Source organism: Pan paniscus, chromosome 6 (assembly GCF_029289425.2).
Source record: "Pan paniscus chromosome 6, NHGRI_mPanPan1-v2.0_pri, whole genome shotgun sequence".
NCBI lineage: Eukaryota > Metazoa > Chordata > Mammalia > Primates > Hominidae > Pan > Pan paniscus.
The window spans coordinates 44928478-44946668 of record NC_073255.2 but is presented as its reverse complement, the minus strand read 5'-3'; the positions used below and the strand labels follow the sequence as shown (position 1 = coordinate 44946668).

General features: G+C 43.4%; 1 protein-coding gene across 9 annotated transcripts in view; it reads left to right on the top strand.

Moving 5' to 3' along the window:
* HECW1 (HECT, C2 and WW domain containing E3 ubiquitin protein ligase 1) overlaps positions 1–18191 on the top strand; it is a 445382-nt gene that overhangs the window by 376319 nt on the left and 50872 nt on the right. For all 9 annotated transcript variants that reach the window (XM_057302857.2, XM_008960744.4, XM_008960746.4 and 6 more), the window contains 5 exons: positions 3812–3895; positions 4325–4434; positions 10250–10370; positions 11133–11246; positions 12084–12236. In XM_057302857.2, the coding sequence (XP_057158840.1) occupies positions 3812–3895; positions 4325–4434; positions 10250–10370; positions 11133–11246; positions 12084–12236 (582 nt within the window). The remainder of the gene's footprint in view (positions 1–3811; positions 3896–4324; positions 4435–10249; positions 10371–11132; positions 11247–12083; positions 12237–18191) is intronic.

The following is an 18191-nucleotide window of genomic DNA, read 5'->3' as shown; positions in this document are numbered from 1 at the left end:
GTGTCACTCATCTGAATCAGGATTGTCCCAGGGCTATGTATGCAGTAGCAAGCAAAACAGACCTGTAAATTCTCAATGAATTTACAATCTACTGAGGGAGACAGATAATAGACAAGCTTGGGGTTTGTTTTTTTAAGCCATATACAGCTGCATAATATGTTAAGTGCCATGAAGAACATGATTAGAATTCAGCAATAGTGGATAATATGCTGGTGCAGAGGAAGAGGACTTACATCCTAAACAGAACACAGGGAAGGCTTTTCCAAGTAGGTGATGCTTAAGCTGAAACCTGAAGGATGAGAAGGCATTGTCCCTTGAGATGCAAAGTAGAGATCAGGGAGAGAGTATGCAATGGCCCTGAGGCAGGAAAAGCTTAGATGTAGGTGAAAAATGAAAGAAAGCTAGTGTGGCCCAGGAGTAGATTGGGAGGGTAGGTGAGACCTACCATGGTGAAGTTGGAGAGGGAGGCCCTATCACCAACCGGAAACATTTTATTTGAATTGCACTTCTATTTGAGAAGTGATTGAGAAGTTTTCAGCTGGAAAGAAATATGATTGCATCTGTGTCTTTAGTGACCACAGATGCAATCATATTTCATCTGTTTTTCATGACCACCAATGAAATATGATTGCAGCTGTGGTCGTTAAAAACACAGATGCAATGTTTGGGCAGCTCTGTGGGGAAAAGATAGGCTGGGGAGGGGCATAAGATGGAACAGGGGCTATGCAGGAGACTATTATATTCATCCATGATGATGGTCGTGTGGATAATGGGAAAATATGGATGAAGAGAAGGGAGCAGTTTGGGGTGATACTGTGGATGCAAAAACAACAGGAGCTGATGACAGCTTGAACATGGTGGGTGAGGAGAAGAGAGTAATTAAGAATGACAGCCAAGTGTGGGGCTTGTGCAGGTGAATGGATAATGGCATCGTTTACTGAGATGGGAAAGAGTGGAGGAGGAACTGGCTTGAGGAGAGGAAGAATGTCAAGGATTTTATTTTGGATATTGAGTTTTGAGGTCTTTGAAGCCACAAGCGGCTTCAAATGTCAAGATGTCAAGGAGGCAGTCGCCTGTCCTGTCCTGAACTCTAGGGAAAGTGTGCTCTGGAGTTCTCCCGATGGTCAAGGGAGATATGTAGGAGAGACAGCTGGTATTCTTGCCCTTAGATGGCTTCCTCAGTTCTCAGTGCACTTTGGGATGGAGTCCCAGGGGCAGCTGGAGGTCCCTCACACCACTGGCTATGCATGACATGTTGCCAGACATGACAGAGGATATAATGTCTGGTGGAGAGCCACCAAAACTCTCAGAAAATCGTGCTTAGCATTCAGACACCTGGATGTGGTCCATATGGTGGTGCCACGATAGAACCACTGTGCTGGGTGGCACTTTCTAAACTGGGGACTGCACTTTGCTGCCCTAGTGGAGATGGCCCTCTCTGGGCTTCTTTTTCCCCCAGCAGGGAGGCCAGTGGCTTAACCAGATGTTGATCCCTTGGGGCAGGAGGATAACCTGCCCAAGGGTACATTATCATTGGGAGAGCATATAGATTTGAGGTCATTCATAAGGCCAAAATCATTAAATTAGAGAAGATTCAAGAGCATCTTCCAAATAACGGGGTTGTGAGGTGGTGTCAGGATTTGGAGGAGAAAGCCCAGGGCTGGGGTTAAGGACATAGGCAGAGGGAGAAGAAGGTGATGAGAGAGATGGGGATGTTCTGTTCTCTTTGCTGGGCTTTCACATGTTCCCTGCTAAATGACATGTGGACACTGCTGCTCCCTTTTTCAACCCAGTCAAAGAAGCCACTGTGAACACCCCCCAGGTTCTGGTGATGCCATTTCCTGCAACGGTGCTTCACCCGCACTGAAGTTGGATCAGAGTGCATTTCCCTGTTTAATCCCATTCTGTCTATCTTTGTAGAGGCTCAAAATCTTCCCTTGCCTTAAAAAAAAAGATCTCCATACCAAAAGGTCAAATTGATTATATTTTTTGCCTGAAAATCTCTAAGTTATGATGAAGATTTGGATTTATATTAATATAATCAAAGAGAGGAAAAAGTTGTACCTGCAGTATTTTGAAAAATAGATTTTTTTTTTCATTCATCTTTTGGGCCAGGCTCAGTGGCTAAAGCCTGTAATCCCAGCACTTTGGGAGGCTGAGGCAGGCGAATCTCTTGAGCCCAAGAGTTCAAGACCAGCCTGCGCAACATGGTGAAACCCTGTCTCTACTAAAAATACAAAAATTAGCCAAGCCTGGTGGTGTGCGTTTGTAGTCCCAGCTACATGGGGGGGCTGAGGCAGGAGGATCACTGGAGCTTTGGGAGGTTGGGGCTTCAGTGAGCTGTGATCAGGTCACTGCACTGCAGAGTGAGCAACAGAGTGAGACCCTGTCTCAAAAAAATAAAAATTTTTTTAAAGAAAATACAAAAACCTAGCTGAGTGTGGTGGTGCACGCCTATAATCCCAGCTACTCAGGAGGCTGAGGCACAAGAATCGTTTGAACGCAGGAGGCAGAGGTTGCAGTGAGCTGAGATTTTACCACTGCCCTCCAGCCTGGGCAACAGAGCAAGACTCTGTCTCAAAAAAAGAAAGAAAGAAAGAAAGAAAACAAAAGAAAAGAAAATCATCCATCTTTTACCACTGGGAGAAACTGAGTGAGGGGTATACAGGATCTGTCTGTTTATTTCTTATAATTACACATGACTCTAAAATTACCTCAAAGTGTAAAAATTAAACAAGAAAAGAAAAAAGTTAAAGATTAAAAAAAAACAGATCCTTAATTTTCCCTATTTCTGCTGCATCTCTTCAAAAAAGGCAAAAAATATTAACTCCTTTGAAGCATGCATACGATAGAAAGATTCTTGGATATGGTGTTTGTAATATTTGAATAACATCAGGGAAGCAAATTAAAAAGTTAATTTGATCCAAAAAAATCCTACTTATCCATAGACTTACTTGAAATAATTTGCCGAGTTGGAGTTGGAGGTTGTCTAAAAGGATCAGAATAGACGAGTTGTAGCTGACAGAGACAAAATTGATGCCTGTGCCTTGACTGACCTGGGAGACTGTTCTTGGTTCTTGGTGCCCGGCCCCCTCTGTGCCCAATGTGGCATCATAAATTTTCCATCAGGCACAAGATTTCTCAAGAGACACTCACCCCGCAACTCACTCTTTCCTCCCATGGCTTCCAACACGACATGAGCCAAGAACAGTCTTTTTTTTTTTTTTTTTTGAGATGAAGTCTTCCTCTGTCGCCCAGGTTGGAGTGCAGTGGCACGATCTCAGTTCACTGCAACTTCCGCCTCCCGGTTCAAGCGATTCTCCTGCCTCAGCATCCTGAATAGCTGGGATTACAGGCAGGCAACACCACACCTGGCTAATTTTTGTATTGTTAGTAGAGACAAGGTTTCACCATATTCCTCAGGCTGGTCTTGAACTCCTGACCTCGTGATCTGCCCGCCTCAGCCTCCCAAAGTGCTGGGATTACAAGTGTGAGCCACTGTGCCCCGCCCCAGAACAGTCTTTCAGGAGCAATCTCTTACCCAGCTCCACTCCTGACTGTCTTAGCTACCTGAGGACCTAACTTTGCTGTGTTCCTCAGCTTCTGTACCTGTGCAAGTCTGTAGAAAAACCATCCCTCATAGAGCATCCTGAGAGCCTGTGATACAAACTTAGAATTCTGCAAAATACATAGGACGTTAGGACATTGCTATTCAGCAGTATCGGAAGAGGAAATAAGAGATCAGAAGAAAATGTATTTCTGAGTTTATGTGTTGGCGTCTAATTTTCCTCTTCTTTCTCACATGATTCAGGGAGAAAATCCATTACATTCGGACTGAGGGTAATCACGGGCTTGAGAAGTTGTCCTGTGATGCGGATCTGGTCATTTTGCTGAGGTAAGGGGCTAGGCCTGAAATCCTTCTGGAAAAGCTTCCCTGGGCAGCTCTCCTCCATCACGGCCACCCTGAAAATGGCCTAGACTGAAAAACTCACCGCTTGTTCTAGAGGATTCTAGTAACTGCAACACAAGTGGGACCCCACCCTTGTACCTGTGTCCATCACAGTCCTTAGATTTGCAATTGAGCTAGCAAGAGCTGCGTAAAGTACTTGATGGAGACTTTGTTGTAGGATTAATCAAGGTTTAAAACAACACTGAGAATTTGCAAGCAGCATGTACCTATCTTTCTGTACTACATTTAAATCTAATTGCTTTTGTTGCTTTGTGAGAAGTGTAAGTGCTGCTACCCCAATTCGTGAACACTTTCTCAGGGATGTAAAACTGACTTTTCCTTTTCTTTCTTCTTTTTTTTTTTTTTCATATGCAGTCTCTTTGAAGAAGAGATTATGTCCTACGTCCCCCTGCAGGCTGCCTTCCACCCTGGGTATAGCTTCTCTCCCCGCTGTTCACCCTGTTCTTCACCTCAGAACTCCCCAGGTAACAGGAATCTGGCCTAATAGCTCCTGTTAAGTGGCCACGTGTGTTTCCTCCAGTGAAGGTGAATGAAAGGCAACTGTATGTGTGTGTTCTTTCTCTTGGCCTTCCCAATTCCCTAATTGAAAACGCACTCTATCAGGTTTTGACAAATGGCTGTCTGTTTTTTGTAATGCCCCCCAAGCTAGAATGGGGCTTACAGTTTGAAATGGTTGGGAAAAAAATGTTTTGCTGGGCAGGTGGCTCATGCTTATAATCCCAGGGCTTTGGGAGGCCAAGCCAGAAGGATCACTTGAGTCCACGAGTTCAAGACCAGCCTGGGCAACATAGTGAGCTCCCCTTCTCTACAAAAAAATTAAAACTAAGCCAAGTGAGGTAGCATGTGCCTGTAGTCCCAGCTACTAGGGAGGCTGAAGCAGGAGGGTTCCTTGAGCCCAGCAGGTTGAGGCTGCAGTGAGCTATGATTTCACCACTGCCCTCCTGCCCATACAACAAAGAGAGTCCCTATCTAAAAAAAAAAAAAAAAAAGAAAGAAAGAAAGAAAAGAAAAAAATTAAGACAGTATTTTATGACACGTGAAAACTATATGAAATTTAAATTGCAGTGTCCATAAATAAAGTATAATTGGACCCCAGCCATGCCTGTTCTATGCTAGCTTTCACACCAGACTTGAGTAATAGCAACAGAAACCACATGGTTTGCAAAGCCTCAAATATTTACTCTCTGGTCCTTTGCAGAAAAAGGTTACTGTCCCTGCTCTAAATTATTGCATTCCAAAGTCACTCTCCGAGCATTTCAAAGGAAAGAGCCCTTTCTAAAACATTCTGCCTTGTGACTCTGAATCGATTGCACACCACTTTTGGTGATACAGCTACTAGGAACCATTGTTATATCTCCACAAAGATTCCAAAGAATTTTCTTACACATTTCAAAATTATTCCTCCTGTTTTCTTTATGTATGAGAATGAACTTGTGGTACAAAAATTCTTTGCAGGTATTTTCCATTCCAAGTGAGGGAATACATATGTTGAACTGTTTAGTGAATAAAAGATATTTTCGCCAGACACAATGGCTAACCCGCATAATCCCAGTACTTTGGGAAGCTGAGGTGGGCGGATCACTTGAGCCCAAGAGTTCGAGACCAGCCTGGGCCATATAGTGAGACCTCATCTCTACCAAAAAAAAACTTTTTTAATTAGCCAGGTGTGGTGGTGCACGCCTTTAGTATCAGCTATTCAGGAGGCTAAGGCAGGATCTCTTGAACCCAGGAGACAGAGGTTGCAGTGAACCGAGATTGTGCCACTGCACTCCAAGCACTAGGCAACAGAGCAAGACCCTGTCTCAAAAAACAAACAAACGAAAAAAAAGATATTTTCTGGATTCATCAAGATAAAGAGCTTAGGTCAAATCCATACCTCCAGACTGGATCCAGATATTGGAGGATTTTTCCATTCGTATTTGACTTGCATTATCACATTGTTGTAGGTTTCATTTAAAGTAAAAGAGATCAGTTTGAAACATGTAGGAACATCCTATCTCAGAAGCTCTAGGGCCAGGGTTGGAGCGTGGTTTTTGAAGCCAGTGGTAAAATTCCCAAGAGAAACAGAACTTGGTAATAAGCTTTGTCTCTGAGAAGGGATGTCGCACTCAGAGTTAGTATCATTCAGTACTGCCGTAGGTCTCCAGACTAGAGTATCTTTTAGTCTGGTTCCTCCAAGTTGTAGCATTCAGAAGTCTCTCTTAGAGGTAGTTGTGCTCGTCGTTAAAATATGTTTTCAAGATAGTATCTCCCTGTTGTCACTTCCTCCAAACAAGTGTACCAACAGCATTGTTAAGGAAATGTGCAATGCTTGCTACCTCTGACGCACAACATAATTAAATCCCATTGCCTAAAAAGACCAGGAGCTTTGCTGGAGCCGACATCAGTACAGTCACACACTTTTAGCACTCATAGGATGACCTACTTTTGGGGAGCGAAGACAAAAGTAAGGGGTTTGGGGGGAAAAGTTTGGAGAAGTTGTAGGACTGCATGATGGTCTGCCATGTTGTAGAGATTGTCCCAGCCTGATAATGTGCCTATGCTTTGGTCTACAGACTTTGATACTAGACTATGATGTTAACATCATTATATAGGAGAGATATCATATTGCAAATAGAAAAATAAGAGTAAATGAAGAGTTATTTCCTATATGAGAATAATTTGGATATTCTAAAAGGAATAAACTTTCCTGATAGAGATATGACTGATGCCGTGAATCTAAGTAATCATCCAATTCATTTTGTCAAAGTACTTCTTTATTCTCTAGCATTGACCACAGGGTCCTAGAATATGTAATCCAAATACGTTGATTTTAAACTTTACAATCCCCATTCTCTCAGACCGGTATGAAATCTACCCAGGTGCTACAGAGATGGTGAATCATGAAGTTTATGCCAAAGTACTCTGTAAAGCAGAAATTATTTGAAAAATGCACAGCAGTCATCATGGGGACAGGTGATAGTACCAGCGGTAGTGAAAATCATAATTAATAAAATATACTGAAATGTGCTGGACAGAAAATTATACTTGCACTTACAGACCTGTATTCTAGTTCTGTGTATATCCCAAAACCTGGTATTCCACCAAGACCACTTCTTTTCAAGTGGTGGCCATTGGTTCCCTCAGGCCCAGGTGTTTGGGGCCCAGGTAGGCGGGGCCCCAACGCTTCCTTGCTTTTATCACTCAGCCATATCCCTCCCCTCCCTTTCTCCCAGTTACTGTCATCTACCAACCTTTTTCTCATTCTCAAGGCCTGTGGCCCCTGCCTTGTAGTCTTCCTCTCCTTCCCAAGCAGCTCCTTCCGTCCTCCTGGATGACTTCAACATCGACAGGGACCCTCATTCCGTTCCCTGGCTTCCCAGTCTCTAGACTTTGTCTGCAAAGACTTTCTCCTCCCCTGCCTCAACCACTTACTCCCAAAATCACATTCCTGACCTTGTGATCCTCTCCACAATCGCTAATTCAAACCTCCTCTTCTCTTCCAATGTGCTTGATCCACTACCCTTCCTACTACCACCCTTTGGCCTCATCAAGGCCTCTGGTTCACGGACTTTTCTCCTTTCCTTTCTAACGTCTTTCCCTGATGCAGCGTAGATTCTGCGGTTCATCATTTCAATAGCACCCTTGCCAATGCCCTGAACTCCCCTGGCCCTCTCCGTTTTGTTTGTACCCTCTGGCAGAGTTTCACCCCTAGATGAACCTTCCTGTCTGCTTCCCCCACTTCTGCAATCAGGCACTCTTGGGTAAATTCACCTCACAAGGCAGATTATTAATTCTAAATTAGTCATCTCTCATCTCACATGAACCTTGAACACCCAAAGGAAAATTCTAGCACATTTTTTCGATCTCCTCTACTATTATTTCAAACATTTCCCCTAAAGCCTCCAACCCTCAGCACCCCTCCTCTCTCCTAGCAAATGACGTCCTGTTTTACCTCACTGAGAAGTTGAAGCCATCCAGCAGAAACTTCTTCAAAGGCCTGCCCACAAGGCTAGCAAACCTGCACACATCTTCTCTGTCATCTCTGGAGGTCACGAAAGGAGGTGTCCTCGCTAAGGTCGCCATGAACTCTGGCCACCCAATCCAGCGGGCAGTTCTCAGCCTTCCTAATCTCCGGCAGCGTGTAACATGACCAACTGCTGTCCCCCAACATCCCCTCTTCAGTTTCCTTCTGGGACACCACTCCAGACATCTCATCTACTTCCCTGGCCATTCCCGCAGCCTCATCCTCCCCTTCTATCATCCTTAAGTCTCAAACCCAGGCTTTTTTCTCCACTCAAACTGTGTATCTCTCCAGACAAAGGGACTATCATCAAAGACCAAGTTCATGCTCTTCCCCCACAAATGTGTTCTTTTTCTACTCCTCCCCGTCTCAGTGAATGTCACTGCAGGGTGTTCAGTTACAAAATCTGAAACCCACCTCTCCTTCACTACCTGTATCCAGTTCATTGCCTCTTAAATACATCTCCTGTCTGCCCACTTCACTTCATCTCCACTGACGCCAGCCTAGTCCCATTTGAGCTCTTTGAATCCCCCTTGGTCCTCTGGGGTTTTGTTCTTTTCTGCAGGAAGATTAATGTTTTTATGATTCAAGTGACATCATGCCAGCCACTATGCAAGGGCTTCCTACTACACTTAGCATAAAACAAAATTGCTTAACAATGTACCTTGTCCTGTTTCATGCAGCTCCTGCCCACCTCTCAGGCCTCGTTTTTGTACCACTTTGGTCCTTGGACTCTGTGCTCCAGACAAACTGAAGTACCGCTTTCCATTCTGCCACAGGACCTTTGCACATGCTGATCTTCCACCTGGAATGCTCTTCTTCTCCCAGCTCATCTCCTCTCTTAGTTAAAGCAAAGCTTTTCTTGACCCATGCAATCTAATTTGTGCCTATTTATTCTTTAGATTGTCCCCAGAGAAGCCTTCCCAGACTTAGCCAGCAGATTCTGTGATCTCAAAGAACTGGTTTTCTTTCCTTCATGGATAGCACTCATTGTAACTTGTATTATATACTCATTTCTGAGAGTTTACCAGCATCAGTCTTCTCTAAATTGTAAGCTTAGTACCTGGAATATAGTAAGTAACTAATAAATGGTTATTGAATGGGCAAGCCTTGATTCTGACCACCTTTAAAACTTGGGTAAGAATGTTAATTTTCCATCCTTTTTTAAATTAAAAGGTATATATAGTAAAGTATTTACAAAGCACTCTAAATGAGACAAAAGTTCCCCTCTATGTAGAGTTAGTGAATTATTATTATTGTAAACTTTACTCTTATGATGCAAAGTCATCTAATATAAACTCTAATCTAATATAAACTCCTAAATGCGCTGAGCCTTTGTGTACAGGTATGTTTATTTGAGCATCAATATCAATACGGGAACATGATGGACACATGTACTAAAGTCCTACTTACCTCATTATAGTTTCAATCACTTCTTGTAGCAACTTACAAGAAAAGTTTAGTCTGGTTCAGCTTATGTTAATTATTTTAGATTATGCAAGTACAATTAAAGCTAAGAAAAATGCTCATCCATGTCCTTTTAAGAGAAATACAACTTGAAAGAATTAGAGAGGAAGACATAAATATTTATTCTCATTAGAACTCATAAATGAATGTAGTATATTATTTTTATACTTTAGTATATTATTTCTATTTATTATAAAAGTCACTGAGAGAGTGATGGAAATGAAGGGCTTGTTGGAGAAGAAAAATATGGAGATGCCAGAATGTGCCTCTGTTGAGCTCTTGCTCCACTGTCACTTTGCGTATTTGTTCTTCCACAGAAAGTGATGACCTCATGCCTGTAATTCCAGCACTTTGGGAGGCCTAGGCGGGCGGATTACTTGAGGTCAGGAGTTCCAGACCAGCCTGGCCAATGTAGTGAAAGCTCATCTCTACTAAAAATACAAAAATTAACAAAAATTATCTGGGCGTGGTAGTGCACGCCTGTAATCCCAGCACTTTGGGAGGCCAAGGCGGGTGAATCACCTGAAGTCAGGAGTTTGAGACCAGCCTGGTCAACATGGTGAAACCCCATCTGTACTAAAAATACAAAAAAAAATCAGCCAGGTATGGTGGCACACACCTATGATCCCAGCTACTCGGGAGGCTGAAGTAGGAGAATCGCTTGAACCCAGGAGGTGGAAGTTGTGGTAACCCAAGAGCACACCACTTCACTCCAGCCTGGGCAACAGAGCGAGACTCCTTCTCAAAAAAGAAAAAAAAGAAGAAGAAGAAGAAAGAAAGTGATGACCTCTGTGTGCTTCTCTCTGCAGGTTTACAGAGAGCCAGTGCAAGAGCCCCTTCCCCCTACCGGAGAGACTTTGAGGCCAAGCTCCGCAATTTCTACAGAAAACTGGAAGCCAAAGGATTTGGTCAGGGTCCGGGGAAAATTAAGTGAGTGCTCCAGTGCTTGGCACTGAATTCAGACAGTAGATTTTTCAATCCCTTTCTCCCCTACACCCTTGTAATATTGTTTTTGAGATTGGCTACTCTGGTGTGGTAGTGGTTATGGTCTGAAGCGGGGGAAGAAGAAAGTTGGGAAGCTGGAAGGAAAGAGGAAAGGACATTAAGAAATTGGAAGGGAAGCAGGAAGAGAAGGTAAGAGAGGGAAAGAGAATGAGAAAGAACAGAAGATTTTAGACAAAGGCATGTCGAAAATCACAGGGTAGACCTTTCCAGAAAACAAGAAATCTTGAACTAAATAAAAAATCTCATATTTCCCTTCACTTATTCTTGGGAAAAAAATTTAACTCATTGGTCAAATTTAAATTCTTGGTAACTTTGTAATTGAAGTCTAAGTAAAATGTTGTTTATATTTTCCCTTCTGGGTTTATTATTTTCATCTCAAAAAGCTGAACCCAAACTCAGGAATCTTAAGCAATATCCTATGAGTTGATCAAAATGAATTATCTTAAAAGTAGTTCCATATGATGGAATGCACGAGAAGTGTACACATTTTCCTTGTGCTCCTGATGTTTTGAAAAGTGTGTTCAGATAATCCCTCGATGAACTAACGGAACCTGGGTCCTGCTCTTTCCTCTCTCGTTGGAGAGGCTGGGGAGTGAGAACCTAAACCCAGACACTCACAACTCACTTAGAACCCTGTCTAGCATCCTGACTTCAGGGCCACTGCTCACCACCCCTTCTCCTTCTCAGGCTCATTATTCGCCGGGATCATTTGTTGGAGGGAACCTTCAATCAGGTGATGGCCTATTCGCGGAAAGAGCTCCAGCGAAACAAGCTCTACGTCACCTTTGTTGGAGAGGAGGGGTGAGGCACCAGGAGTTTTATGCAGACACCTAAGCAAGGGTGGGCCAGAGCCTCAGGGTCAGGGGTGATTTTTCTCAAGAAGGAGCAGAGTAGCTGTCAGCCTTCACCCCAATGCGATTCTGATCACATTCTCCCAGGAGGTCCTTCTTTTCAGGTATTGCCAAGCTTTAAAAAATGCCATGATCTTCAAAAACCTAAGATTATCGACATGCACAAGAGGATATGCCAACAATACAGTCCCAGGGCACTGAATCTTTCCTTTTTAGGTGGTGTACCCTTCTGAGTATCTAATTTAAAAAACTCTTTCTCTTAAAGTGCATGTATACAACTTCATGCCAAACTTTTCATATCATTTCAGTGATTTCATGGGAAACCACCTCAACCATGAAGGGCAAGCCCATGTAGGAAGGCGTATCAAAATGAATTTGGAAGCCTTTTCAGTCCACCCACATACACATACACACACACACATGCATGCACACATTCGCTGTTGCAGGAAATTCTTTTATGTGTCCCACAACAAAGGCCTTGTATTCAATGGGCCAGCTGTGTGTTTTAGCTCAGAGGTGTTAGATGATCAAAAGAAAACACTAAGGAAAGCTGCCATAAGAGTTTATTCATGGACATCTGGTTAAGAAACATCTCCAAACCAATTACTGCATCCTCATTTTCTACAGCAAATTGATGCTTCCATTAGTACTCACTCCAAAGAGCAGAGGCTGCTCTCTGCTTTCCCCAGCACCCAACTCTGAAAGGGCACACTAGAATCTGGGTGCGAACAGGTCCCCCCACCTCCGGGCACAGAATGAGCTTCCTGGACCTCTGCTTTCTTTGCAGCCTGGACTACAGTGGCCCCTCGCGGGAATTCTTCTTCCTTCTGTCTCAGGAGCTCTTCAACCCTTACTATGGACTCTTTGAGTACTCGGCAAATGATACTTACACGGTGCAGATCAGCCCCATGTCTGCATTTGTAGAAAACCATCTTGAGTGGTAAGCTCTATAATGTTCACTTTCTTGTATTTGAAAGTTCTCCCCTTTCTTAGTCAGAATTCAGCAGCATTTCTCAAAGGCCACTGTGTTTAGAGCAGTGGCCAGATGTTATGAGGGATGAGAGTGAATGACAGAGCCCAAGAAGGAAGAATCTGTTAGTCTTCACCCAGAACACAAGATGGATTTACCAAGGATGCTGATAATATAGCAACTGCAAATTGATGTGAGAAAGAATAATTGCCTACTGAGAAGACGCTAAGATCAGTAGACATAGGTCATGAATGTTGATAGTTTTACTAAAATCATAGGGTCCCAGTGGAGGCTTCTTGGAGGTATTTATGGGTTTGAAATTCTTTCACCTTGGACCAGTGGCTTTAGCACTGTGGACACTGGCTTCCGCATCTTACTGTAAAATACGGCTATTGGGTCAGATGATCTCTAAGCATTCTTCTGACTTGAAAATCCAGTATGTTTTTGGTTCCTGGGTGGTCTGCTGTTGAGGCATTCTATTACCACTTACCGATATGTATAAGAAGATTGGTATCAGTCAATGCTGTGCAGTTTTGTGGTGCAGATGTGGGTATTAGAGGTCTCCAGAAAGCTGCTGGGACACCTGGGATGCAGGCACTTTCCTGCTGCATCACCACATGCCTGATTTGAAAATTACTGCCGTTCTGACTGCAGGAGCTCCTGCTGTTGAGAGGGAAATGAGTCCTGGAGATGGCTAATGTGAGTTCTTCTGACATGACTTATTTATGCTGCTGTTGAAGGGAGCCATTGGGGTGACACCTGGGCCTGCTGGCCTTAGAACCCAAGTTCCTATAGTTTGGCTATAGAGCATCAGTATAACCCACCTGTGCTAAGGCTTCCAGATATTGCACATGCCTTCTCTCCAAATGCACTCCCAGCCCTGAAGTTCTTGAGATGAGGTAGAGTGAGTGAGTACACATCGAGGGTTTGGCACAAGATGAAACAAAATGTGCCCTTTGTCGCCCCAGAACTTGTGAATAAGTGGATGATGGAGCAGAGCAGACAAGTCACCGTGGACGGGCCCGAAAATGGAATCTGCCTCTCACTGAGCTCACATTCAGGCAGGCTCCATTCTGATGGTAGAGAGTGCTATGACCTGTAACACAGGAATATACACATACACAGATTATACCTAATACAATCCCTCAACTAGCTCTTAGTTTGTGAGCATGAAATTTAAGATGGTGTCTTAGAGATCATGAATTGGAATCAGCAATCAACACAGAAATATTTTCATCAAATATCTTACCATATAAGACTATGCTGGGTAGCATCAGGAATACCTTCGCTAATTTAACAATTATAAATTAAGCACATAGTATGTGCTGGGAGGATACAAACATAAAATGAGCAAGGTCTCATGCCTCAAAGAGACTAGTATGAGGAACACATGAGCCAACCAACAATTACAATACAATAGCTTAAATGCTCACTTATACGCACATATACATATGTGGGCATATGTTTGCCTGAGATACATAGATAAGCCTGAGAATTGTATTCAATCACAAGGGAAAAATATCGCACTCTGTCCAAGTTAGGGGGTCAGGGAGTGGGGAGTGGAGTCTGTGAATCTTTCAAAAAGAGGAGATGGTGGCATAGGACAACAGGGACAAGTACCACGGTGGGATGAATGGAAGCTGATGTTTGAAGAAAACCTTGGTGTCAAGCATGTTTCAGTGCAGCCACAAAATAAGGCCACAGGTGAAGGCCTGATGGGAAGCACAGAAGATACTGTGGCCCACACTTGGCTGGACTACCTGTTAAAAGTGGCCTCCGTCGCTTTCCACAGTGACCATGCCTTGCCTGCTGCCCCGTCCCTGCAACCAACCTGGCTTTGTGGCCTTCTGCTCATCTATGCATTGCAGGACTGAAGAAGCTTTATAGATGTGTCCGTTACACTTCATCACATTAAGGAAGGAAATTGTGTGATACAGGGATTTTGCAAGAATTACCAAAGTTCTCTGGATGGATCCCTGATGAGGGCTTGACAGTGCCTGTCCTCGAAATGCAGGTTAACCGCTGTGTCCTTTGTTAGAGGACTTGGCCCCGCACTAAGCATGCTGAGTTTCATCCACTGATGTTCTCACTCATGTGGAGAGTATTTGTGATGCATCCTGGAAACGCAATTGCAGGTAGCTTTCTGAGCCGACTAGCAATCTAAACTGAGCCCACGGTGATGAGATTTTCTTCAACGCCACTCTTTGGATGCTGCTGACTTGTGATGAAATGGGCAGGGAACCCTTATGATTTAAAGCTGCAACTCCGAATGCCTCAGTCCCGAGAGTCCTCAGCCTGGCATGCAGAACAAGCCCCTTCACCTCCACGGGGTCAGAGATCAGATTGTATCATGACCCTCCATGTGGAATCACACTTTTCTTCTATTATCAGTGGCTCCAAATTTCTGAGCAAGGGAAACTGGTTTTCTTTGCACAGAGCCACAGCTGACTGAACGTAAGCCACCTAGGAGAGTCTCATTTAGATTTTAACAGGAAGCCCTGATCAGCTTTGGGACATCTTAACAAAACCATGATGCTGCAGTTATTCCTTTTGTTTATTTTTTGTTATTTTCTTGTGCCATGTGGCAAATAGTTTAACAAACAAAACATGCAGGTTTCACCTATCTTGTGCCCCTGAGTGGCTCGTTAAGCTCTTTGGCCAGCATTTTAGCAAAGGGAAGCTAGGAGAGCTCAGATCTGGTGATGTGGTTTTGGGTATTTTGCACAAAATGCTGGCAGTGTGTGGGTGCTGTGGCACCTGCCTGAAGACCTGTTGCTGTCATTCCTGCAGCCCGCAGGTCCATGACACTCAGGAAACCAGAATCCTGAGTCCTCAAATCTGATCGCTCATGACTGGTACCACTGGCTGCCTCTTAACTGCCCACAGTGTGGGCATGGCTGCTGCTGATCTCGGGTCGGTGTCAGGTGCTCCTTCCACCTTCTGAAGGAGTTCATAGGAGGCTGTGAAGAGGATGACAATCATCAGAGCCTGTGCATCACTGATAAGGAAACGGAGAAACCAAAAGATTACAAGGCTTTCTATGGGCACAGCCTTGACTTTGTAAAGCAGGACATTGTCCCTTGACACAGGACAAGCCAGGGCAGGATTTGGCCTGCAGGAAGGACAGAGGTGCCTTAATGGACACCCACGCCCTGCCCACCTCCCTTCACTCTGGAATCAGAGATAAGCATAACCACAGACCCGAAATAAACATGGCAAACCAGGTCAGCTTCAAAAGTTGTTGTTGGTTTTTTCCAAAAATAGAAATTTTATTCTCTAGTGAGGCATTATCAGAAAATGCTGTGAAATTGGTATTCATATTTTATAAAATTTATAAATGTGTAAAACGCTGATGAGCTAAATGGATATATTTTGTACTGCTGAGCATAATTTTATATGTTATCATAATCATTAATAAAAATTAGATGAATTTAAAAGTCAGTTGCTTGTAGGCTAGTGAAATAGTGAAAGGACTAGAGTTTTCCTTTAACTGGAAGAATTATTACTGCTTAACATACACACATTTAATACCGATTGGTTTGCTATGGAGGAATAACTGAGAAACCAAATGCACTGAGTAGAGTTTATATGAATGTTTCAACACAGCTGCTCTTACATGATTATATTTTTTTAATGCCTAGCAAAAATCCATTATAAGGCTTCAAAGGATTAAACATCACTCAGGATTGACACGGTACTCAGCTGTGGCTGGAGGCAGCATCTTTGCAGTGGTCAATTTTATCTTTTTTTGTTGTTGTTATTCTGCTTCTTTATCCTTCACTGACCTTCTTCTGCGTCCCATCCTCTTACACATTTTCTGAGTTCCCTCTAAAAAATAAGCTCTATTGGAGCAGAGACACTTTTGTCTTATTTCACTCTAGCACAACACCTGGCACTTTCAGGTGTTCAGAACATCTCCCCGACCACTGGGTGCATAAATGAGTATTATTCCACAAGTCATACCAGTCTCTTCCTTCTACCAGGGTTAAGATTAATAAAGTGCTCCCTCCTGCCATGTGCAATTAATTGCTCAAATTTCACACTTTTCTGTATTATCTGTGGTTTTAAAGCCCTTGCAAAGTCAGTGATAAATGCACATGTCCCTTAAGAGCTTTACACTCTGGGACTCTGCTCTCCACGACGCGTGAATGCTGCTTGTTACTGAAGGAAGGCCTCCTCCTTCTTCTCACACTGCACGTGGTCCTGCAGCAGCCACTTCCAGGCAAGGCACTGCCCAAAGACATCAATGGAGAAACCCCTGACACTGTGTCCTTCCTCTGAAAGCTCCCCTTTGAGAGTGGGTACTTGACATTCTGGGCTTCCTGCTCCCTGTGTGTGGGCTTTGTATCCATTGGAATAGAGCCAGCTTAATCAAAAGCCCTAGCAGGGCATCATGATTCCACCCACTTCCTTTCTTTCTCGTGCAGTGTTGAGACATACGAATATGAATAAATATAGTGAAAATTCTGTGTTACACACGTTAAGTAAGCTGGAAAAAAAACTGTTTGTGGGTTTTGGGTTTTTTTTGTTTTTTGCTTTTGGTCAGGATTTTTGATTTTTGTTTTGTTTTGTTGCCTTTGGCCTAAAGAGACTTTCTGCAATTGCTGTTTCATTACTTATTTGTACGACTGACTTCCAAACTGAAAGGACCATGTCAAAGTCAGCAGTGATAATATTCAGGCCAAGGAGAGAGAGGAGATAGAGTCAAAAGAGCTCTTTCAAAGCTGGAGCCTATAAGGGACCACCCATGGACACTGTGGTCACTCAAGGACACAGCCCCTGCGAGACCTGGCCACAGCAGGGCAAAGCAGGGAAATAACACTCTCAATCAACACTCTTCTTCCACCCTCCAGTCCCAATGGCCAAACCCAACCATAAACCAGAGGACAGAGGCTCTCCAGATACTGCAACCCACAGTGGCCAGTCCCTAAGTCACAGAGCAGGACAGAAAAAGATGGGAAATTAGTGGAGGACAGAAGAGCAGGGAATGGAAAATTACCACAAGAGCCTCTACATTTCAGGACATTCAACCCATCCACCAGAAATCTTATAATTTACAGAACAGTGTGTGTCTGTTGTGTCTTTGATGACAGAAGTCTTGGAATACTATTCCAAATTTCTTTTTTCTTTTCTTTTTTTTTTTTTTTTTGAGATGGAATTTCGCTCTTGTCCCCCAGGCTGAGTGCAATCTTTGCTCACTGCAACCTCCACCTCCTGGTTCAAGCGAGTCTCCTGCCTCAGCCTCCCAAGTAGCTGGGATTACAGGCACATGCCACTACGCCCAGCTAATTTTTGTATTTTTAGTAGAGACGGGGTTTCACCATGTTGGACAGGCTGGTCTCAAACTCCTGACCTCAGGTGATCCATCCTCCTTGGCCTCCCAAAGTGCTGGGATTACAGGCGTGAGCCAACGTGCCCAGCCTATTCCACATTTCATATCTTCATTCTTTGATTATGATGATGTCATTTGCATATTGATGAGGCACTCATATGCTACTTTTTTATCCTTTTCATATTTATTGTATCCTGATTTTCTATCTTTAGGGATACAGAATTTAATAATTAAGCTAAATAATGAAGGATCCATTGAGAACATGCTAAATATACCAGGCACTGTCTAACAACATTATAACCCAGATATAATGTTATTATTACAACATTATAACCCACATACTGAGTTATCCTACTTTTACAGTTGAGGAAAATGAGGTGCAGACATAAACAAAGCCACAGAGATAGTCGAGGACCAGGTAGGAATAGGAACCCAGGTATCGTGGCTCTATCATCAGGATCTAGCCCCCATTCAAAGGCAAAGTCAGATATATAATTGGTCAAATTAAAATACAATGTGACCAACGCTGTGCATACCTCTATTATAGTGCTTATCACATTGTATTGTAATAATGAGGTACAAGGAACTTTGGA